Below are 24609 nucleotides of genomic sequence, written 5' to 3'. Positions count from 1 at the left end.
GCATCATGGGAATTCTATGCATCATTCTGTGTTCTCATACTCCTTCTGCAGTTATTACTGTGAAGGGGAGGAATCCATAGGTGCTCTGCCTAGGAAAGAAACCAACTCTATCAGTGTTCAATCTTTTGGCTCCATTTATATTCTTAGGAACACTGCACTAAGTTACCCACTTAGTACTTGAAATGCTCTTGAAATGTCACCTTCAAGTACCCAAGTACATGCACCCACTGAAAATGTAACATCTATACTCAGGCCAAATAAGGCTCATTCAGATGCCATTTTATGCGAACACACTTATTACCTACTTTGGATAGTAGAATCTTAACTGGAATTATTAGATAAGGTCTTTCTTCAGTGGGCACTTATAACTTTTATAATTATATAAAAAGTCATTGAATAAATCTAATTTGACCTCCTGTTACTTTGTCATTCCAGGCTCAAGTGATTCTTCTGATCATTCTTCTCATTGCTATTGCAAACTTCTTCATTGGAACTGTCATTCCATCCAACAATGAGAAAAAGTCCAGAGGTTTCTTTAATTACCAAGGTACATATGACAAATAACTTGCTCTGCAATAAATGGTTCTCCATTGCCTGCCCCCATCACCATCCCCATGATTCCTACCCCAGCCACTGGAATCCCATTGTGATCCAGGGAAGAGCCTGGGGTTGGAGTCAGGAGAACCAGAGTGAGTCTCAATCCTGCTGTAAACTGACATGATTGCTTCTCAGATTTTCCTGCCAAGGTGGGGGTGATGATAACAACTTCCTAAAGGGATTTTGAAAAGCAAGTAAGATAGCAGATGTTAAAGTGCTTTGAAAACCTTAAAGTTCTGGACACAGTGTTGTCTCTGTCAAATAGTAGAAGTAGAGTGCATATACAAGAAAGAGAACACAGCTCAGACAATGTGTCCAACCACTGAGAGCACTGAAGTCAAACACAGTCATTTTTTCTTCCTGCTAGAATTTTGTACCTTGCTTTCTCATAGCATTACCTAGTTAAGCATCACTGTCAGGTTTTCAAGCATAAAAGATTGTAGGAGTTATTAATATAGCATCTGTGATAATGGCATGGCACTGGGCATAAATTTTGACTTCTCTCTTCTATTCTACTCTGCCTATCCACTCTTTCCGATCTGTCCACTCTAGTTTACTCAAGAATCCACTGCTGAGGGTTTTTTACATTTCCCTTCATTATTTACTCAGTTGTCAGTATTTGTACCCTTTTTATGTCACATCACTTCTTTCTTCCTGATTCTTTTTCTTTGTGAAATTGTCTTGTTTGCTTTGCAAATCCTTTTCCTTTTGATTCTTTTCCCTTCTTCCAGCTCCTGCTGTAATTTTTATGTTTTAAATTTTCTTTCCTTATTTTTGCATCATCCTAGATTCTTTTGTTCATATTTTTCTTCCTTCCTTTTCCTTGTTTTTCTTCTACATTGTTCCTTTTCTTTTTTTTAAATTTTTTTCTTTTTTAAAAAAATTAATTATTTTTTTGGCTGCATTGGGTCATTGTTGCTGCACACAGGCTTCCTCTAGTTGCAGCAAGCAGGAGCTACTCTTCATTGCAGTGCGCAGGCTTCTCACTGTGATGGCTTCTCTTGTTGCTGAGCACAGGACCTAGAGTGCACGGCCTTCAGTAGTTGAGGCATGTGGGCTCAGTAGTTGTGGCTCGTGGGCTCTAGAGCACAGGCCCGGTAGTGCTCGTGGTACACGAGGTTAGTTGCTCTGTGGCATGTGGGATCTTCCCAGACCAGGGCTCGAACCCATGTCCCCTGCATTGGCAGGCGGATTCTTAACCACTGTGCCACCTGGGAAGTCCCTGTTTCCTTTTCATTTAAATAATTTGGTGACAACCTGTGGGATATTATTATTTTATGACCAAAGTTCCTCTCTCTCTCTCTCTCTCCATATATATGCATTATATATAAAGAGAGAATATATATATATAGTCTCCTATACATGAGAATTTGGTATAAGGATCTAAGATCCAACTCTAGAGACAGGGGCAGGGAGGTTAGTGCATTAGTAAAAAAAAAAACACTCTAAGATAGCCTCACCCACAAGTTTCTCCTACAATGTTTTTTAAAAAGGCATAGAAAAGCAGTGTGCTGATTAAGGTGCATATATATGTGAGAATGTAGCTGTATGTGTGTAGGGCAATGTTGTGTGGTATATTTGTGAGTATGCCAGTAGGGTCATGAGAGAATTTTCCATTTCCTTCTTTTTCAATCTTCTAGATTCAAAGAAGTTAGAGAGCATGGGCCTCTGTTTGCATGAAAATTATTGATTTTTCAGGGTATGTCCTACAGATCTAAAACCTTCTGACATGTATTTTGACTCTTGGCAAATATTCACATGAGGTTCATCAGGAGTACACCAATATCTTCAAGCTCATTCCATTTAGATTATACGGACACTTTGCATTTAGGGCTATAGAAGCCAAATGTAACTTTATCTCCTACCTGTGAAGAAAGTCTACATGATAATTTTCTCATTATTTGTGTTGCAGCATCAATATTTGCAGAAAACTTTGGGCCAAGCTTCACAAAAGGTGAAGGCTTCTTCTCTGTCTTTGCCATTTTTTTCCCAGCAGCAACTGGGATTCTTGCTGGTGCCAATATCTCGGGAGATTTGGAGGTATGTTGTTTCCTCTGCTTTGTAATTCTGCGAGGTAATGGTGCACTTGGGCAGGACAAGGAGCTATAGACATCAACAGTGACCATGTCTCTCTATAGATTTCAAAACTGTAAGATTTCTGCAAGGTTTCCTATTTATTTAAAAGTTCTCTCTTTAATGACACGTTACTGCCAAACTATCCTATTCCAGATAGTTCTTCCAAAAGTCTTATTCAGTGATATCAGAAGGACAGAGTATATTGACAGTGTGTCATATTTCCAACAAAATTAATATAATTCAGTGAAAAAAAAATATCAGAACCAGGCTTCCCTGGTGGCAAAGTGGTTAAGAATCCTCCTGCCAATGTAGGGGACATGGGTTCAAGCCCTGGTCCGGGAGATCCACATGACATGGAGCAACTAAGCCTGTGTGCCACAACTATTGAGCCTGGGCTCTAGAGCCCATGAGCCACAACTACTGAGCCCGCGTGCCACAACTACTGAAGCCCACATGCCTAGAGCCCGTGCTCAGCAACAAGAGAAGCCACCGCAAAGAGAAGCCTGCACACTGCAACGAAGAGTAGTCCCCGCTCGCTGCAACTAGAGAAAGCCCTTGCACAGTAACAAAGACCCAATGCAGCCAAAAATAAATAAATAAATTTATTTAAAAAATATATCAGAACCACCTTTTCTCTTTTAAACACATAATGAATGGAATATTCAAGAAAAAAAAAAAACTCCAAACCACTTTATTACTGAATACTTATGTCATTAAATTCAGAGGTATATTCAGTCATTTAATAGGTATTTATTTAGCAGTCTATTCATAATATTCTATGTTAAGTACTGTAAGGAGCATTGTATTAGTTAGGATATTAGTTTCAATGTTTTATAAAAGGCCAAGAACAGTGACCTAAATAAGACAGAAGTTTGTTTTCCTAGTGCGTAAAAATTCAAGGCCATAGGCCATCTACCGGAATAAGAAAGGTCTGTTCCAAAAGGTAGCCCAGAAAACCCAGATGACCTCTCTTGTATTACCATTACCTTGGGGTTTGCCCTCCTCTTCAAGGTCCAAGATGACTGATCAGTTCCAAGATCACATTCCAGTCCATAGGAAGGGGGTTAAGGAAGTAGAGGGCAAACAATCACTTCTGTTGACATTCCACTGACTGGAATTTAGTCTCTGTGACCTTACCTAGTTGCAAAGAAGACTGGGAAATGTAATCTCTAGTTGGACAACTATGTCACCAGATAAAATTTTAGGGGGTTCTAGTATTAAAAGGAGGAAGGTGAAAATGTATATTAGAGGACAATAAATAGTCTCTACCACACGTGAAAAAAAGTAGAAGACACAGGTTTTACCTCAATAAGTTTATAATCAACTTTGGAAGACAAGAAATATTTGCTGGAGTCATCAGGAGATAGGTATAAATGAAAACTGAATGCAGTGTCCAAGTTCATTATGAAATAAAAATAATGAAGAAATAATTACATTAGGGATGATTTTCTCAACAAAGTAACTTTTGAGCAGGAACTAAAAGCAAAGGCTGGATACTGACAACCGGTCAGAAAATATAAGGGTATTCCAGGCAGAAAAAACAAAAGGACAGACAGGAATGGGAAAACTGTGGGACAGTAAGGAGTCTTTCACGATTCAACTGGAGAAGGCTTGACGGGCTGGGTAACCTTATAAGGTAAGGAGAAAGGCTGTTGAAGAGACCTGAGCGAGAGAGGCTTACCCTAGAATATAATTCTATGAAAGAGGGGACTTTGCCTTTGGATTTGTGCTCTGCTGTGTCCTTGGAGCTAGGAAAGCTTCAAAAAATATTTATCGAGTGAATGAATAAAGGCATTTAGATTTGTTATATTAAGGACCACAGTGCCATGGTAAATTCTTTTTTTTTAACACCTTTATTGCAGTATAATTGCTTTACAATGGTGTGTTAGTTTCTGCTTTATAACAAAGTGAATCAGCTATACATATATATATATCCCCATATCTCCTCCCTCTTGCGTCTCCCTCCCACCCTCCCTATCCCACCTGTCTACGAGGTCACAAAACACCCAGCTGATCTCCCTGTGCTATACAGCTGCTTCCCACTAGCTATCTATTTTACATTTGGTAGTGTATATATGTCCATGCTACTCTCTCACTTCATCCCAGATTACCCTTCCCCCTCCCCGTGTCCTCAAGTCCATTCTCTATGTCTGCCTCTTTATTCTTGTCCTGCCTGTAGGTTCTTCAGAACCATTATTATTATTTTTTTAGATTCCATATTTATGTGTTAACATACAGTATTTGTTTTTCTCTTTCTGACTTAACTTCACTCTGTATGACAGACTCTAGGTCCATCCACCTCACTACAAATAACTCAATTTCATTTCTTTTTATGGCTGAGTAATATTCCATTGTATATATGTGCCACATCTTCTTCATCCATTCATCTGTCAATGGACACTTACATTTCTTCCATTTCCTGGGTATTGTAAATAGAGCTGCAATGAACATTGTGGTACATGACTCTTTTTGAATTATGGTTTTCTCAGGGTAAGTGCCCAGTAGTGGGATAGCTGGGTCGTATGGTGGTTCTATTTTTAGTTTTTTAAGAAACCTTCATACTGTTCTCCATAGTTGCTGTCTCAATATACATTCCCACCAACAGTGCAAGAGGGTTCCCTGTTCTCCACACCCTCTCCAGCATTTATTGTTTGTAGATCTTTTGATGATGGCCATTCTGACCAGTATGAGGTGATACCTCATTGTAGTTTTGATTTGCATTTCTCTAATGATTAGTGATGTTGAGCGTCCTTTCATGTGTTTGTTGGCAATCTGTATAACTTCTTTGGAGAAATGCCTGTTTAGGTCTTCGGCCCATTTTTGAATTGGGTTGTTTGTTTTTTGATATTGAGCTGCATGAGCTGCTTGTAGATTTTGGAGATTAATCCTTTGTCAGTTGCTTCATTTGCAAATATTTTCTCCCATTCTGAGGGTTGTCTTTTGGTCTTGTTTATGGTTTCCCTTGCTGTGCAAAGCTTTTCAGTTTCATTAGGTCGCATTTGTTTATTTTTTGTTTTTATTTCCATTTCTCTAGGAGGTGGGTCAAAAAGGATCTTGCTGTGATTTATGTCATAGACTATTCTGCCTATGTTTTCCTCTAAGAGTTTTATAGTGTCTGGCCTTACATTTAGGTCTTTCATCCATTTTGAGTTTATTTTTTGTGCATGGTGTTAGGGAGTGTTCTACTTTCATTCTTTTACATGTAGCTGTCCAGTTTTCCCAGCATCACTTATTGAAGAGGCTGTCTTTTCTGCCTTGTATACTCTTGCCTCCTTTATCAAAGATAAGGTGACCATATGTGCGTGGGTTTATCTCTGGTCTTTCTATCCTGTTCCATTGATCTATATTTCTGTTTTTGTGCTAGTACCATACTGTCTTGATGACTGTAGCTTTACAAGAGTCAGAAGTCTGGAAGCCTGATTCCTCCAGCTCCGCTTTTCTTTCTCAAGATCACGTTGGCTATTCGGGGTCTTCTGGTTTCCATACAAATCGTGAAATTTTTTGTTCTAGTTCTGTGAAATATGGCAGTGGTAGTTTGATAAGTATTGCACTGAATCTGTAGATTGCTTTGGGTGGTATAGTCATTTTCACAATGTTGATTCTTCCAATCTAAGAACATGGTATCTCTCCATCTGTTTGTATCATCTTTAATTTTTTTCACCAGTGTCTTATAATTTTCTGCATACAGGTCTTTTGTCTCCTTAGGTAGGTTTATTCCTAGGTATTTTATTCTTTTTGTTACAATGGTAAATGGGAGTGTTTCCTTCACTTCTCTTTCAGATTTTTCATCATTAGTGGATAGGAATGCAAGAGATTTCTCTGCATTAATTTTGTATCCTGCTACTTTACCAAATTCATTGATTAGCTCTAGTAGTTTTCTGGTAGCATCTTTAGGATTCTCTATGTATAGTATCATGTCATCTGCAAACAGTGACAGCTTTACTTCTTCTTTTCTGATTTGGATTCCTTTTATTTCTTTTGCTTCTCTGAATGCTGTAGTTAAAACTTCCAAAACTATGTTGAGTAATAGTGGTGAGAGTGGACAACTTTGGCTTGTTCCTGATCTTAGAGGAAATGATTTCAGTTTTTCACCATTGAGAATGATGTTGGCTGTGGGTTTGTCACAGATGGCCTTTACTATGTTGAGGTAAATTCCCTCTATGCCTACTTTCTGGAGGGTTTCTATCATGAATGTGTGTTGAATTTTGTCGAAAGCTTTTTCTGCATCTATTGAGATGATCATGTGGTTTTTCTCCTTCACATTGATTGATTTGTGTATATTGAAGAATCCTTGCATTCCTGGGATAAACCCCACTTGATCATGGTGTATGATCCTTTTATTGTGCTGCTGGATTCTGTTTGCTAGCATTTTGTTAAGGATTTTTGCATCTATGTTCATCAGTGATATTGGCCTATAGTTTTCTTTCTTTGTGACATCTTTGTCTGGTTTTGGTATCAGGGTGATGGTGGCCTCATAGAATGAGTTTGGGAGTGTTCCTTCATCTGCTATATTTTGGAAGAGTTTGAGAAGGACAGGTGTTAGTTCTTCTCTAAATGTTTGATAGAATTCTGCTGTGAAGCCATCTGGTCCTGGGCTTTTGTTTGTTGGAAGATTTTTAATCACAGTCTCAATTTCAGACTTGTGATTGGTCTGTTTATATATTCTACTTCTTCCTTGTTCAGTCTCAGAAGGTTGTGCTTTTCCAAGAATTAGTCCATTTCTTCCAGGTTGTCCATTTAATTGGCATAGAGTTGCTTGTAGTAATCTCTCATGCTCCTTTGTATTTCTGCAGTGTCAGTTGTTACTTCTCCTTTTACATTTCTAATTCTATTGATTTGAGTATTCTCCCTTTTTTTCTTGAGTCTGGCTAATGGTTTATAAATTTTTTTATCTTCTCAAAGAACCAGCTTTTAGTTTTATTGATCTTTGCTATCATTTCCTTCATTTCTTTTTCATTTATTTCTGATCTGATCTTTATGATTTCTTTCCTGCTAACTTCAGGGGTTTTTTGTTCTTTTTTCTCTAATTGCTTTAGGTGTTAGTTTAGGTTGTTTATTTGAGATGTTTCTTGCTTCTTGAGGTTGGATTGTATTGCTATAAAGTTCACTCTTGGAACTGCTTTTGCTGCATCCCTTAGGTTTTGGGTCATCGTGTTTTCATTGTCGTTTGTTTCTAGGTATTTTTTGATTTCCTCTTTTATTTCTTCAGTGATCTCTTGGTTATTTAGTAGCATATTGTGTAGCCTCTATGTGTTTGTATTTTTTACAGATTTTTTCCTGTAATTGATAGTCTCATAGCACTGTGGTCAGAAAAGATACTTGATATGATTTTAATTTTCTTAAATTTACCCAGGCTTGCTTTGTGACCCAAGATATGATCTAACCTGGAGAATGTTCCTTAAGCAGTTGAGAAGAAAGTGTATTCTGTTGTTTTTGGATGGAATGTCCTATAAATATCAATTAAGTCCATCTTGTTTAATGCATCATTTAAAGCTTGTGTTTCCTTATTTATTTTCATTTTGGATGATCTGTCCATTGGTGAAAGTGGGGTATTAAAGTCCCCTACTATTGCTGTGTTACTGCCGATTTCCCCTTTTATGGCTGTTAGTATTTGCCTTATGTATTGAGATGCTCCTATGTTGGATGCATAAATATTTACAATTGTTATATCTTCTTCTTGCATCAATCCGTTGATTATGTAGTGTCCTTCTTTGTCTCTTCTAATAGTCTTTATTTTAAAGTCATTTTGTCTGATATGAGAATTGCTACTCCAGCTTTCTTTTGGTTTCCATTTGCATGGAATATCTTTTTCCATCTCCTCACTTTCAGTCTGTATGTGTCCCTAGGTCTGAAGTGGGTCTCTTGTAGACAGCATATATATGGGTCTTGTTTTTGTATCCATTCAGCCCATCTATGTCTTTTGGTTGGAGCATGTAATCCATTTACTTTTAAGCTAATTATCAATATGTATGTTCCTATTACCATTTTCTTAATTGTTTTGGGTTTGTTAGTGTAGGTCTTTTCCTTCTCTTGTGTTTCCTGCCTAGAGAAGTTCCTTTAGCATTTGTTGTAAAGCTGGTTTGGTGGTGCTGAATTCTCTTAGCTTTTGCTTGTCTGTAAAGGTTTTAATTTCTCTGTTGAATCTGAATGAGATCCTTGCTGGGTAGAGTAATCTTGGTTGTAGGATTTTCCCTTTCGTCACTTTAAATAGGTCCTGCCACTCCCTTCTGGCTTGCAGAGTTTCTGCTGAAAGATCAGCTGTTAACATTATGGGGATTCCCTTGTGTTATTTGTTGTTTTCCCCTTGCTGCTTTTAATATTTTTTTAATTTAATTTTTGATAGTTTGGTTAATATGCGTCCTCGTGTGTTTCTCTTTGGATTTATCCTGTATGGGACTCTCTTTGCTTCCTGGACTTGATTAACCATTTCCTTTCCCACATTAGGGAAGTTTTCATCTATAATCTCTTCAAATATTTTCTCAGTCCCTTTCTTTTTCTCTTCTTCTTCTGGGAGTCCTATAATTCGAATGTTGGTGTGTTTAATGTTGTCCCAGAAGTCTCTGAGACTGTCCTGAATTCTTTTCATTCTTTCTTCTTTATTCTGCTCTGTGGTAGTTATTTCCACTATTTTATCTTCCAGGTCACTTATGTGTTCTTCTGTCTCAGTTATTCTGCTATTGATTCCTTCTAGAGAATTTTAAATCTCATTTATTGTGTTGTTTATCATTGTTTGTTTGCTCTTTAGTTCTTCTAGGTCCTGTTAAACATTTCTTGTATTTTCTCCATTCTAATTCCAAGATTTTGGATCATCATTACTATCATTACTCTGAATTCTTTTTCAGGTAGACTGCTTATTTCCTCTTCATTTGTTTGGTGTGGTGGGTTTTTATGTTGCTCCTTCATCTGCTGTGTGTTTCTCTGTCTTCTCATTTTGCTTAAGTTACTGTGTTTGGAGTCTCCTTTTTGCAGGCTGCATGTTCGTAGTTCCCGTTGTTTTTGGTGTCTGCCCGCAGTGGCTAAGATTGCTTCAGTGCGTTGTGGAGGGGACTGGTGCTTGTGTTCTGGTGGATGAGGCTGGGTCTTGTCTTTCTGGTGGGCAGAACCGCGTCTGGTGGTGTGCTTTTGGTGTCTGTGAACTTATTATCATTTTAGGCAGCCTCTCTGCTAATGGGTGGGGTTGTGTTCCTGTCTTGCTAGTTGTTTGGAATAGGGTGTCCAGCAGTGTAACTTGCTGGTTGTTCAGTGGAGCTGGGCCTTAGCATTGAGATGGAGCTCTCTGCGAGAGCTTTCGCTGTTTGATATTACATGGAGCCAGGAGGTCTCTGGTGGACCAATGTCCTGAACTCCGCTCTCCCACCTCAGAGGCACAGGCCTGACACCCAGCTGGAGCACCAAGTCCCTGTCAGCCACACTGCTCAGAAGATAAGGGAGAGAAAAAGAAAGAAAGGAAGGAAGGAAGGAAAGAAGGAAAGAAAGAAAGAAGGAAGGAAGAAAGGAAGGAAAATAAAGTTATTGAAATAAAAAAATTTTTAATTAAAAATAAAAAAATTTTTAATAAAGAAAAAAAAAACGGACAGACAGAACCCTATGACAAGTGGTAAAAGCAAAGCTATACAAACTCACACAAAGAAGCATACACATACACCCTCAGAAAAAGAGAAAAAGGAAAAATATATATATCTATATATAGAAAAACGGGGGGAGGGAGCAACCAAATCAATAAACAAATCTACCAATGATAATAAACTCTAAATACGAAACAAAGATAAACATAAAACCAGAAACAAATTAGGTACAGAAAGCAAACCCCACGTGTACAGTTGCTCCCAGTGTCCACCGTCTCAATTTTGGGATGATTCGTTGTTTATTCAGGTATTCCAGAGATGCAGGGTACATCAAGTTGATTGTGGAGATTTAATCCGTTGCTCCTGAGGCTGCTGGGAGAGATTTCCCTTTCTCTTCTTTGTTCCCATAGCTCCCGGGGTTCAGCTTTGGATTTGGACCCGCCTCTGCATGTAGGTCACCTGAGAGTGACCTGTTCTTCACCCAGTGTCTGTTCTTCACCCAGACAGGATGGGGTTAAAGGAGCAGCTGATTAGGGGGCTCTGGCTCACTCAGGCCAGGAGTGGGTGTGTGTGTGTGGGGGGAGGGGGGTGGGTATGGAATGCAGGGCGAGCCTGCAGCAGCAGAGGCCAGTGTGATGTTGCAACAGCATGAGGAATGCCGTGCATTCTCTGGGGGACGTTGTCCCTGGATCAAGGGACCCTGGAAGTGGCGGGCTGTACAGGCTCTCAGTAGGGGAGGTGTGGAGAGTGCCCTGTGCTTGCACACACAGGAGAGTGACCTGTGCTTCTTGGTGGCTGCAGCAGCAGCCTTAGCGTCTCACGCGGATCTCTCGTGTCCATGCTGATAGCCGCGGTTTGCGCCCGTCTCTGGAGTTCGTTTAGGTGGTGCTCTGAATCTCCTCTCCTCCCGCACCCCGAAACAATGGTCTCTTACCTCTTTGGCAGCTCCACACTTTTCCCCAGACTCCCTCCCAGCTAGCTGTGGCACACTAGCCCCCTTCAGGCTGTGTTCACACAGCCAACCCCAGTCCTCTCCCTGGGATCCTACCAAAAGCCCGAGCCTCAGCTCCCAGCCCCCACCCACCCCGGCGGGTGAGCAGACAAGCCTCTCGGGCTGCTGAGTGCTGGTTGGCACCGATCCTCTGGGAGGGAATCTCTCCTCTGCACCCCTGTTGCTGTGCTCTCCTCCATGGCTCCGAAGCTTCCCTCCCACCCCACCCCCAGTGAAAGGGCTTCCTAGTGTGTGGAAACTTTTCCTCCTTCACAGCTCCCTCCCCAAGGTGCAGGTCCTGTCCCTATTCTTTTGTCTCTGTTTTTTCTTTTGCCCTACCCAGGTATGTGGGGAGTTTTTTTTTTTCTTTTTTTTTAACATCTTTATTGGAGTATAATTGCTTTACAATGGTGTGTTAGTTTCTGCTTTATAACAAAGTGAATCAGTTACACATATACATATGTTCCCATATCTCTTCCCTCTTGTGGCTCCCTCCCACCCTCCCTATCCCACCCCTCTAGGTGGTCAGGTCTGAGGTCTTCTGCCAGCGTTCAGTAGGTGTTCTGTAGGAGCTGTTCCGCATGTAGATGTATTTCTGATGTATTTGTGGGGAGGAAGGTGATCTCCATGTCTTACTCCTCCGCCATCTTGAAGGTCTCTCCATGGTAAATTCTTAAGCAGAGATATAGCATAAAAAATAGTATGCTGAGGCTCAGAAAAATTAAGTAACTTGTTCAAAATGATTCAAGTTGTAAGTAGTACTGCTTAGCAAAATTTAGCTCTGGACGTTGAGCTTCTGGTTTCTCAGATTTGGAAAAGGTATCAGAGGTCACTGATATACATTTCTGTGAACTGTAAGATCACATTTAAATTAAAAAATATTGTGCTTTATTTAGACTCCTCAGAAACAAGTTTTTATTATTAGATGCTTAGTAGTCAGTTCAGCTCAACCAATACTTATTACTTATACCAGGCACCAGAGAAGTGAAGAAGAGCTTGCTTGATCCTTCTCTCAAGGAGCTCATGGTCTAAGAGAGAGACAGATTAACTCTATATGAGTCATAAAAAAACAAGAACAAAATCTTGTGCAAGGGAAAGATGAAACAGTAACTGCCTGTTCCCAAAGAAGTAAGGGAAGTCTTTCAGAGGAGGGGACACTCAATCTAGATTTGAAGGGATGAATAGGAGTTCATCAATAGGACAAAGAAGGGAGGGACATTTGAAACAGGACTGTAAAAAGGCTCAGAGAAGATGCTGCTGATGGAAATTATTTTATGTGTGGAGTGGGGTATGCAAGTAAAATCTTTTCATCAATATATTAATAAACATATTTATAAAGAACTTCTATGTGTCCTAGGCACTCTGGGAGTAAGCAAAGAACTATAGGATATCCCAATCTAAAAAAAAGGCAAGGCTTAGAATTCCTTTATCCCAAGATAAGTGCTAACTTGATTTAGGATTGCTGTATTAGTAAAGAATTTTATTTATCTATCAATCTGTACTGAGAAACCTCTGATTTTGAGTTTACATTGTAAAGAAAATGAGTTTACGTGTAAAGATGTCCTATCATGATTTTTAGGGCACATGTGGTCATAATATTGTTGTAAAAAGTTGCATTTTTTTTTTCTATTTAAAAATACTTTGGTGATTTTACAATTAAGTTTAACTTTTAGCACATACATTACTGTATACTGTTAAGTAGAACTCAGAAATCCTTTAAACTACCGACAGTGGAGTTTGGATATTATCCTACAATTAGCTAGAGACACTAAGGAAGTTAGATCAGAGAGTATCATGATTATCTAATTTTAAAGAGTTTGCTAGCAGCTTGTGAGGGATGGATTAGAGGGTGGGGGGTGATAGGTAGGGAGATCAGAGGCAGAAGATCAGCTAGAGGATATCACAGTAGTCTGGATGACATGAGCCTGAATTAAGGCCATGGCAGGGAAAATGGATCAAAGTGGTCAGCTTTTGTTAGAGTTAGGAGAGGAAATGGAAAGGATGCTTTTTTTTTTTTTTTTACTACGATCTGCTGTAAGAAAACATTATATATCACAACCAAGTGCCTACATGCAAAAATTTCTCCGAATAGTTCAATACTTTATTACAAGTGATGTCTCCTGATATTTTCACACCAGTTCTATTCTACTGTATTCTTTTCATGCTGGCTGTAACCTAGTGAATTGATTCCATGGTGAATAGAAGCTCAGATTTGGCCATTGGGGTTGAAATGGCAGAAGGACATCAGAGGTGAGATGTCTAATGGGTAGCTACATTTATGAGTCTAGAGCTCTGGAAAGAAACTAGGCCAGGACTGGAAGCCATGGCATGGATGAGTCCATCCAGATCTGGGTAAGAAGGAGGAGAGAAGCAGACCGAGGTAGCACCCAGGGGGTATTCAAAATATAAATGGTAGAAAAGGAGTCCACAGAGAAGAAAAAGAAAGAGCTAAGAGGTAGGTGAACTCAAGAGAGAGAAAGTCAAGAGAGGAGAATGCTATGAGAAGTAATAATTAACATGATCAAAAGCCAGAGTGGGCAAGCATGTTAAGGACTGAGAGGTGACCACGTGTTGGGAAGTGGCAAGGAAACTTCAGAACTTATAGATAATCTTTCTTTCTGAGAGTGAAACTAGAACATAATAGATTCAGTTCAATTTAGTAAACATGTATTGTTTATACACTATGAGGGTATGTAAGACTCTACCTCTGCTCACAGCCTCAGAATCCTTCTCAAGATGGCTCTTCAGGCTGCCAGTGACAGTTAACAAGCATTAGCACAAGGGGATGCTACAAGGTTCCCATCCTGAACCTTCTATTTGTTAACACAGTATTGATGATCTGTAAATATATGCCTGGGAGAAGATTTGGGAGGTACCCAGGTCTAATCAGGACAGTTAAGATGCAGTTTCAGAGACGTAAGATTAGGATATGGTTGACACTCAACCAGCAGCAATCTAGTAGACTGCACTCTGTCCTAAGGAAAAAAATAAAATATTTAATAAAGAAAGGTGAAGGAAGGTGAGCTTTTGGGTTACGCTTGAGGGATGAAAATTAACATTTAGAGTGAAAACTAAGAATCTATGTCCTGGGCACTGTCTAGGGGAAATGTATCCAGAGCAGCCAACGTGAGTATATGACCAGACATTAAGATATTGGCATCCCGATTTATATCAGGTCAAGTTTGACCCTCGTGTAAGTCCTAAATAAGTAAGTTTAGAGCTTGTAGCAGATAGTTTTAAATATAAACTAAGTGTTTGTATTTTACGTATAAGACTGCTGTCCATCTTCATAACTCTTTTTCTTATATATATTTCCTTTCTTCCCACTTACATCAATTCTTCACATTTCACTCAGATCCCAAGAAATCCTTAATCAATAAAATAAAATGTGAACATACCATGAATGAGATTCAGTGGGGTTGCTTTCAGCCATGGTTGCCTTCTTCTTCCTTCTATGTACTACTCAGTTACACACACTTGCCACATTCTCTTTTGGAGACAGTAGTTTGGAATGAAGAGGTTGGATATGTCTGTAGCAGAACAAACCATGTGTGCAGATATTCCTACAAGGATGGGAAGGAAAGAGTAATTACAGAGTGGCTCCATAGGGCTGGCTTACTCCCCTGTGGGGGCAGATTTGCTTGGTTTAGTTAACATTTCCAGCTGTCAGGTTGTGTCTGCATTCACCATGAGTTGATTTTTCTGATGGATTTGATGAGCAGATTTAAGTTAACAAAACACAAAACTCAGACTTTGACTGCACCGATTGCTCACTTGTATCGATGAGTCTCATGTCCTTTGGTGGGGGAACTGATGTCTACTGAGATTGTGCTTTCTTCAATTTGGTATTTATTGGCTCCTACTATATGCCAGCACTGTCTTTTATAAGCAATGGATACACTGAAATCTCTATTTAATAATCCCTGTTAAGTTGAATTCTATTATTTAGAAGTTATGCTGCTTGGAAATTGATTATTATATGATTTAGCCCCCAAAATAGTATATAAAGTGGTATATTATATATGATGTGAGCTCAGCTCAGTGAATTTATATATATTTATGGGCAAGAGAAAAGCCCATTTTCTGGTATAAGCTTAAATTTGCCTCTTTCTTTATGCCTGCTTATGGAAACTAATATCTCCCATTGTACTTATTCCTGAACTAGATTCCAAATGGGAGATTTGAGGGATTGGAGAATTTAGCAGATCATCTTTTTGCTCAGTCAAAAGTAATTTTTTAAAAAGTAAGCCTAAGCTTAGTGCAAAACAAATACACACACAGATATCGTCAATTTGCCGGGTATGTTTGTGTGTCCCCCCTAATACTTTAAGGTCTGATACATCTGCATGAAATTCACAGGAGATAAAGGGGAGGGGAAGGCAGTGGTGAATGAACTAGTCTACTTTTCTATAAAAACTCCCTCCTGGGCAGTTATAAATCTCTTCTGTTCAGCACAAAGTTATACAGATTTCTTTATTCTCTCTAAACACCCTGCCTTTGTCCAAAAAGAACTGGAGCTCACCACTTTGCCATTTGCTTGACTTTTTCTTTAGACCTCGCCTCAGGAAGGGTAGCCTAAAATTTTCAAAATATAGAACTAACTCCAAGTGATGCCTGTTTCTTATTCCACTCTATCTCCTCATTCCTCCACATTATTTTTTCAAAGGATCCCCAAGATGCTATCCCCAGAGGGACCATGCTGGCCATCTTCATCACCACTGTCGCCTACATAGGAGTTGCTATTTGTGTAGGTAAGTTGTGTGTCTCTGGTGTCAGAATGCCAGAATTACAAGAGGTCCAGTTGTTTTTCATGTCAAGTGGGCTTTCCATGGAACGTAAGTTGAAAATTTTTAAATAGGCAACAATTTTAATTCCCTTCTTGGATGCTCTAGGAGTTTGAATGCAATTAAGCTGTAACACAGGTGTCTCTGGGCCAGGGATAGAGTAGAGGTAATCAGATTGTCATTCTACCCGAACACAGAAAGGATTCCATTTTGCTGCTCTAGGTGATATTTCCACTGCCGAGGAAGCCACCATCTCCAGCACCCTCCTCCCTTGCCTTTAGGAGGCAGGTGAGGAACAGAGTAAGAGAAAAGCCCAAAATTACAAAACAACAATGACAAAAGCCTTAGGAAAGTACACAAGATACAGAATTGATGACTGTGTCTCCTCCTTGCACTGCTGTCCCTAATATGGAAATGTCACTGTCACCAACTGGCAGGCAATCAGACTAGACCCAGCTGCCAGCAGTGTGGGCAGCCAGCCCCCACATCGCTCAGTGAGCATAAAATATGTGGATTTGCCTGCTGTTCTTTTTTATTTAGTTATTTATTTTAAACATCTTTATTGAAGTATAACTGCTTTACAATGTTGTGTTAGTTTCTGCTGTATAACAAAGTGAATCAGCTATACATATACATATATCCCCATATCCCCTCCCTCTTGCGTCTCCCTCCAACCCTCCCTATCCCATCCCTCTAGGTTGTCACAAAGCACCGAGCTGATCTCCCTGTGCTATGCAGCTGCTTCCCACTAGCTATCTATTTTACATTTGGTAGTGTATATATGTCCATGCCACTCTCTCACTTCGTCCCAGCTTACCCTTCTCCCTCCCCGTGTCCTTAAGTCCATTCTCTACGTCTTTGTCTTTACTCCTGTCCTGCCCCTAGGTTCTTTAGAACCTTTTTTAGGTCCCATATGTATGTGTAAGCATACAGTATTTGTTTTTCTCTTTCTGACTCACTTCACTCTGTATGACAGTCTTATTACTCAAAATTGAGTTATTTGTAGTGAGGTGGATGGACCTAGAGACTGTAATGCCTGCTCTTCTTAAGCTGACTTTTCCACGTGCTGCCTGCAGCCACACCTCCTCCTGGTTGGGGGTCACCTCAAGCTTATGCCATTACTGGAGAGGAAGGAATGTGGAACATTCAGAGAAGAAAACTTTTCTGTGCACACTCAGGAATACAGTTCCAGGCTGGACCACTATGGAAGCCCAGATGGCCATTTAAAAGGGCACATCCTAATTGTCCTCTGCTTACTATAAAGGAAATTGATAAAGTACATATATCTGGAGTTGGATTCTTTAGAAAAAAACAAAACAATTAACTTAGGTTCTTTCTTCTCTCACTGTCTCTTATTTCAAGAAATTGGATAATGTTGTTAATTGTATTGTTGTGACATTTCCAAGTTTAGTTACATGCAGAGATTTTATTCCAGTGCTTTAGGAAATCGACACATTTTTTAATGACCTTGAAATCACCTAAATTTCCCAAATGGTTTTTCTTTCTCACACAAAGTAAGGAGGAAGAAATGAGTAAAGGAATAGACCTGACTTCAGAGATTCTTCTCCTTTATTGCTTCTTATGGGTAGAAAAATCTGTGTTTCTATACTTTTTCCAGGGTAAGAAAAGGATAGTCATGGGGTCCCTGGCCTGTCATTAGAGCAAATAATGGTTCACGGCTTGGCTTCATAGGAATTTGGGGAGTTCTACTATGCAGAAGTTAAAACACATGATTTTAAAAAGTCAGCTCAACATAAATGAACAATGCAAAAAGGTAAAATCTGAAATGGATAGTTTTGCTTGGTAACCAACATCCATACTTTCAAGTATTTAAGCAGAGGCTGGCAGGCCACTTCTCAGGGCTATATAAAAAGGATTCCTGCACTGATTATTTTAAATGGCTCTTTCAATTAAAAGATTCTACAAGCTTTAAGTCTTTCCCAGATTCAAAGAGCAAGAATTCCATGACTATAATTGAGGGTTCCCATTAGTATCTGTTGCTGGGACGTCTCTTAAAATAATTAGCAAGGAATGAGAACTCACCCTGCCTGGAGACTGAAAAGCAAAATGAACAGTTTCACTGACTGGCATTTAGTTTGCAAAGTATTTATCCTTCAGGTAGTTCAGAAAAGTATACATATACATATACATATACATATACATATACATATATATATATATATATGTATATCTCACACCTATATTCATACCTTTCAATAATCCTATCAAATACATAATGGCAGAGATTACAGTTAGAAAAATTAATAATAACAGTCAGTGATTAAAATATATATCAAGAATCTTTAAAAAGTTCATAACTCATTTTAGGGAATCTATCCTAGAGAAATGTTTCTAATTATAGAAGAAAGATTTTATGTGCAAAGATGTTCATAGGATTGTTTGTAATGGAAAATAACAGAAATACCCAAATGTATAAAAATAACAGAATAGACTGAGATAAATATTTGATAGGATATTATTTGACCATGAATATTACCTAGGAAATCTTAATATTTTGTCTCAAAATATTTTCTGTATCATTTAAACCATTAACATTGTATAAGTAAAATTATAATGGTTTAAAAAAGTCATGCAAGGAAAATCATTAGTTGAAAATAAGAGCTCAGTTCTCCTAATCACTAGAATTCAGTAATGTCATCCCTTGGTTCTCTCACAGATAAGAAAATAAATTCTTCTATCTGAAAAACTCCCAATCAGTAGCACTAACCCAGAAATTTGAATTGAATCAATATTATGTGCAAAGCGCTGCTGAAAGGAACGGAGTCTCAATCCCAAGTGTCTTCCAGAGGCAGGCAAATAGCTAGGGCTTAAACTACCCAAGGCAGTGGAAGCGGCAACCTCTTAGAGATAGGGGTCACTCCCAGGCCTCAGAGGATGGGAACTTCCACGTACCAGTCAGAGGAAGTGTTGACAATGAAGACAGGATAGGTCAAAGTAAAGTAAGTATGTTTTCAGAAGAAAAACCTTAAGGGAGCAGAACCCTTCATATAAAGAAATGACAAGGCTTCATTGTTTTCCCAGGGGCCTGTGTGGTCCGAGATGCCACCGGGAGCGTGAATGACACCATCATTTCTGGGATGAACTGCAATGGTTCAGCAGCCTGTGGGTTAGGCTACGACTTCTCAAGATGTCGACATGAACCATGTCAGTATGGGCTGATGAACAATTTCCAGGTTCGAACCTCAAAAAATAATAATGTTTATTGCTACTGCTTCCATTTTTAGAACATCATGTATAATGAAACTTCTGACTCTGCAACAGATTGGTTATTGACTGATTCGAATTCAGCAAGGAACAATTCGTGTGGGAGGAAAGGGAGTCATACAGGCATTCATTACGTGGTTACACTCACTGTGGTGGGGAGAGAACAGGCAGTTGTATGAATTGTGTCACCAGGGAAAGATTACCACCGCCATTATGCATCTTCCAATCAATTGTGTAAGACTTCCTGGTGGGGAGATGGAGAGACTTTGATTAGCTAGCACTAGGAATGCATTTCATGCCTGGGCTTCAGCTCCGGAAAAGCCTCTGTTGTGGTCCTGGAGTGTGTGGAGGACAAAGCCAAGAGGGACATTGTGAGTGGCAGTTGGGGGGAGGTAAGTGAGGGGGAAGGAAAAAGGGAAGTTGGGGAAACTGTGGAACTTAGAAAATATTAATTTGTCTGAATGACTGGTGAGCAGAGGGAGAAGCAAATTTGTCGTGAAGGCTTCATTCATCTAGTTTAACAGCCAACAAAGAGAAATGAACTCAGCTGAAGTCATTATTCCAAAATATGACTTAAATTGATAGAATCTCATCATGTCTCAGATCTAAAATTATGTTTAATGAGCACAGAAAAAGCAAAGGTTTGAAAAGCCTCTATGTGCAGGAAGAACAAGAAAGGCCAATGCCTTTAAAAAGATTGGTAAACAGCTGGGTCCCTCCCCAAACCTTATTAAAATACCACTTTCTGCTGAATAGAATTTCCCATTGTCCAAGAAACAGATGCCCAGAACGGACAGAGGGGGAAAATGCTGTCAAAATCCTTGAAATCATTTCCCTGTTTATTCTTTACAGTATGTTCTGGATGTATTGTGGTGAGCATTTATTATTTTTATTAAAAAAAAAAACAATAACAAAGCCATTTCCATTTTGAAAAAACAATTATTAAGAACTTGAGAATGAAGCAGGGGAAAAAATATATTAGAAACAATTAGCTTATTAAAGAGATTCCAAATCACAGAAAGTGGAAAGGGAAGCATTTGCATAAAATTTTGGCTTAAATTTTTTTTTTTTTTTTACTCTCTGTTGGATGAGTCTGCTTACTTGAACCTCTCTCTTCAAGGTCATGAGCATGGTGTCAGGGTTTGGCCCCCTCATCACTGCTGGCATCTTTTCTGCAACACTCTCCTCAGCCCTGGCCTCCCTCGTCAGCGCACCCAAAGTTTTCCAGGTGACAAAGGCACAAGAGCATGTTCTTCTCCCTCCTTCTGTTGCCACTGAACATGGATCAAGCTGAAATATCCGTTCTCATCGGCAATCATTTTCTGTCACTTTCTGAAGCAGTTTATTGTTTGCATCTGGCTCCAATGCTATGTCTACCACATAGTCAAGATCAATTCAAATAATATAAAGAATGATAAACTGCAGTGTTAACTTGTGCTTCATATTATGTATCACTTGGTCTTTCCCCAAATCTTGTTAGAATCACCCAGGGAAAATGACTGTGCATAGATATAAGTGACGAATTTCTCCTCTTCTTTTCCATTAGGCTCTGTGCAAGGACAACATCTACAAAGCCCTGCAGTTCTTTGCAAAGGGATATGGGAAGAACAATGAGCCCCTGAGAGGATACTTTCTCACTTTTGTTATAGCCATGGCGTTCATTCTTATTGGTTTGTAGTATTCTTGTTCTTACTGAAAGCCAAAGAATTCTGATTACTCATAGGGTTTTCCTTTGAGCTTGAGACATTACCTGTTTTATGTTTAATACCCCATTTGGGAATACTGGAGTCTGTCTAAGAAGGAAATGAGAAATCCTGTGTGTGGAGGGCCTTTGAGGACTTGAGGTGGGCTTTGGACTTTAATCTCTTCTTTGAATCTGAATGTGGGAAATCCATCCAACCAAATGCAACCGAAGCCTTCCTCCAACCCACCGAATATTGTCTAATCCCACAGTGTCCCCCAGCTGCCACCTGTCTTTACATCTCCTGACAGCCAGCAGGAGAGCTGAAGTGTCTGCTCTCAAAATGTGGTCTGTTGACCACCTGTGTCAGAATGAAAATCACCTGTGAGTTTGTTAAAGTGCAGATTCGTTAGGCCCAACGCCAGAGTTAGAATCTCTGGTGATGAGGAATCTGATTCTTACAAGTTCCTGAAATTCACAGACCACTAAGGTTTGAGAACCACTTACCTCAGCTCTTTCTCCTTAAGCAATAATCTCGGCTCCTTCTCCCTAAGCAATATAGAAATAGCTACACAATCTTGGAGAGGCACATGCATCATAGTGAGCCTGCACATTCCTCACTCCTCCCTAGGGTACCACGATTGTGGGTGAGCATATTAGAGGAAAAGAAGCAAAAGGCAAGGATGATGGTAACAACGCATAGACAGGCAGAGCCAGATTCAGCAGTGGTGCCAAACAATGGGGGCTCCTCCTCATCACATAAACTCAAGAAGGGACTCTCTATATCTACACGTCATTACTCTTTTATTTTTTTTAAATCTATGTTTGTTACATTTTAAAAAATTAAGTAAAAAAGTGATGATGTGTAGATATGTTTCAATTGTGTAATTTAAACTTTAAGCCTTCAAATTATTGTCCTAGACTGCATTTAAGTGATCAAATAGCCCCAAATTTAAAAAATCGTATAAATGAAATAATACTCTCAAAGGTCACTCTTTCAGAATGCTGTAGATTAGCTTCGTGGCGCCAGCTTCGTGGCAGCTACTTTTGCCTACTTTCTTGCTGGCATCCGTGTTCTAGAGTCACACCCAGGTGCCACCTACATTTGCATAACTGAGGTTGATAGCTGTCTGATCTTCAGATAAATAGAATGTCTCTAAATTATTTTTATATCATATAGCAAACAGCCCAGCTAGGATTCAACCATATTGGACATTTAGATACTGGGGTAAAACTTTTTTTGGCAAACCTTGAGAGGTAAAATTTTCTAGAGATGTAGAAAAGTACAAATGACTAACAAAAATTCTGAAAGGCAGAGAGAGCAAGCTGGGTATATGCAGAGAAGCATCCAAATAGATGGTTCTGGTGCACTGGTATTTAACTAACCTGTCGCCCTGCAGAGCCTTTTGATTGCATACAAAGCAGATAAAGAACACTATGTTTGGTACCTCTGAAAGAGCTCCAGGGGAGTTTGTCATCTGCCTGATCTCCAAATAGTCTATCCACTTCCACTCGAATCTTCTGTAGGTAGAGGTCTTGATTGTCTATATTTTTTGATTGGTAAGTTTTCTCGTTTCTTACTTTATAGAAACCTGGCTGAAAATATATTTGTAAATGAGTGCAGCCCCAAAGAAAAATCACTAACTAACTTCTTAAACTTTGACAGATGCTAGCTATGCTTGCAATTTCCAAATAAAGTCAAGCTCCCAGGCTATAACAGCTGTTCAGCCCCTGGTCTCATCACTCATATGTACATACTCAATTCTGCTTCGTTCACAGCGGAACTGAATACCATTGCTCCCATCATCTCCAACTTTTTCCTGGCCTCATATGCACTTATTAATTTCTCCTGCTTTCATGCCTCTTATGCCAAATCTCCAGGTAAGTTGACGTTTCAAAACTAAAATAAACCTAAGCAAACAGTTTGTCTCAATAAAATGAAATAAGTCAGTGAAAAGTGCCTGATCTGTGTTTATATGTTTCCTTATATCCTAGTGGGTGGTGTAATTCACTTTATTTTGGTAAGTTGGGGGATGACTTCTGAAATAGAAAAAGAATCATTTGAGCAATGGCCTTTTTGACCAACCATAAAGTTAATTTTCTCCTGCAGCAATAAATTATTCATTGCAAGAGAAACCACATTTATTTCAGCAATAGAAAAACACCACTATTTATTTCCAGGGTGAAAGTGACCACAGAAGTGGAATGAATGTATATATTTGCAACTTCCTTACTATCAATTTGTTTCCTGCCCATGGCGCAGAAGAGAAGGATGAGTGGTTCCCACAATTACCTGCTGAGTGCAGTCAGTGCAGATTCACATTGAAGCTGGTGACATCCCTACACTCCTCACACTGTTGTTTAAAGTGGTGCAAAATTTCACACCAAAGAACCTTCCCCTATCTTTGTCACCCCTCACCTCTTCTTTGCTTCCACTGGCCAGTTAGAAGAAATTCTAATTTTCTTCTGCCTTTCCACAAGAATAGAAACTTGTCTTTATCAACCCTCAGAAAGTTCTTCACTACAAGGACTTTTATCAAGGATATAAACATATCTTCACTTTATTAGGGTCTGCCAGGAACTCAAACCTCCTTTGGAAAACCTGCTGCAAATATGACAAAATATAGACGGAAGGAGAGCCTCATCCACTCAAGGCCACTAGGCTCCAGAAGATAACTGAAGAATTTTTGTTTCTGTTTTGTTGCCTTGTTTAAAATAGAGAACAGAAGGTTCTAGTCAGTGAATACAGCAGATCATAGAAATGTGTGCTGCCATACCATGTTGTGTTCATTTTTAAAAAACAAAGTTAAGTACCTGAGGTTGGCAGGGGTAAGAGTGGAAATGAAGAAGAGAGAAAAAGAGGAAAAACAGAAAAGCACAGAAACACACACACACAAACACACACACAGTCAGTCAGACTGAGAAAAATAAAGGCATTTCCAGTGATGTTCTTGAAGTGCTATTTCCATCTTGTGGCCACTTTGGAAATTGCTCTTGAAGACGGAAAGTTCTGTTGTGTTTTGGCAACTCCAAATTTAAAATATCCTTTACCCATAGACCAAATGTGCCATTCAAATCAGAGCTTCTTTATCCTGACCATACTGTCTCCCAGCTTCTTTCATTTCAGGGAACTAATAGAACATGGAAACCCCCATGCATATAGGAATGGTGAGAAATATTTTCTTTGCAAAATGCATGATAAATTAATGCATCAGGTTTAAGAAGCCATTACAGAGAAATTCCTCCCTCTTTTGCCATAGATTATTATTTCTGAAAGGGCAAGCACGATCCTCTTAGAGTAAAAGAAGAGCTAGCACGAAGTCAGTGGATTGACTTTGATGACGGCTCTGCCTTCCCCATGGGAACGATAAGCCTATTGTCTTAACCTTCTCTTTCTTGAGCCACCAAGGTGTTCATCCCCCAAGCACCGCCCCCCCACCCCGCTACTCCCCATTCTTTCCATCTCTCCTGCCTCCTTTCAACTCTTGATGGCATAGATATCAGATGCTTAGGGATTCGTTGTTTGGGAAGACATCCTGGCATGCAGGAAGTGCGGAGGGGCTATGATTGACACATTTTCTACATTTCACAGCTTTCTTATTTGGTGTAATTACACCTTCATAGGCCAGGGACCAAGATCACAGAAAGCAAATAATAGAGTTAGGAACTTGACCTAAAAGTTCTGATTTT

The 24609-nt window shown here is 39.4% G+C and overlaps 1 protein-coding gene and 1 long non-coding RNA gene across 4 annotated transcripts in view; one reads left to right on the top strand and one right to left on the bottom strand.

Moving 5' to 3' along the window:
* SLC12A1 (solute carrier family 12 member 1) overlaps positions 1-24609 on the top strand; it is a gene marked incomplete at its 5' end in the record, with an annotated part of 91309 nt that overhangs the window by 22356 nt on the left and 44344 nt on the right. For all 3 annotated transcript variants that reach the window (XM_081227092.1, XM_081227091.1, XM_081227093.1), the window contains 7 exons: positions 436-547; positions 2510-2637; positions 15896-15980; positions 19056-19207; positions 20359-20466; positions 20785-20908; positions 22699-22800. In XM_081227092.1, the coding sequence (XP_081083218.1) occupies positions 436-547; positions 2510-2637; positions 15896-15980; positions 19056-19207; positions 20359-20466; positions 20785-20908; positions 22699-22800 (811 nt within the window). The remainder of the gene's footprint in view (positions 1-435; positions 548-2509; positions 2638-15895; positions 15981-19055; positions 19208-20358; positions 20467-20784; positions 20909-22698; positions 22801-24609) is intronic.
* LOC308613494 overlaps positions 11620-24609 on the bottom strand; it is an 84925-nt gene continuing 71935 nt past the window's right edge. Inside the window, exons 3-4 of the long non-coding RNA XR_014015258.1 lie at positions 14628-14792; positions 11620-11901 (exon numbers count right to left, since the gene is read on the bottom strand). This is a non-coding gene — a long non-coding RNA (uncharacterized lncRNA). The remainder of the gene's footprint in view (positions 11902-14627; positions 14793-24609) is intronic.

The sequence above is a fragment of the Mesoplodon bidens genome (assembly GCF_964165515.1).
Source record: "Mesoplodon bidens genome assembly, chromosome: 3".
NCBI lineage: Eukaryota > Metazoa > Chordata > Mammalia > Artiodactyla > Ziphiidae > Mesoplodon > Mesoplodon bidens.
Note: the sequence above shows the minus strand (reverse complement) of the source record. Positions and strands in the feature narration are given on the sequence as shown.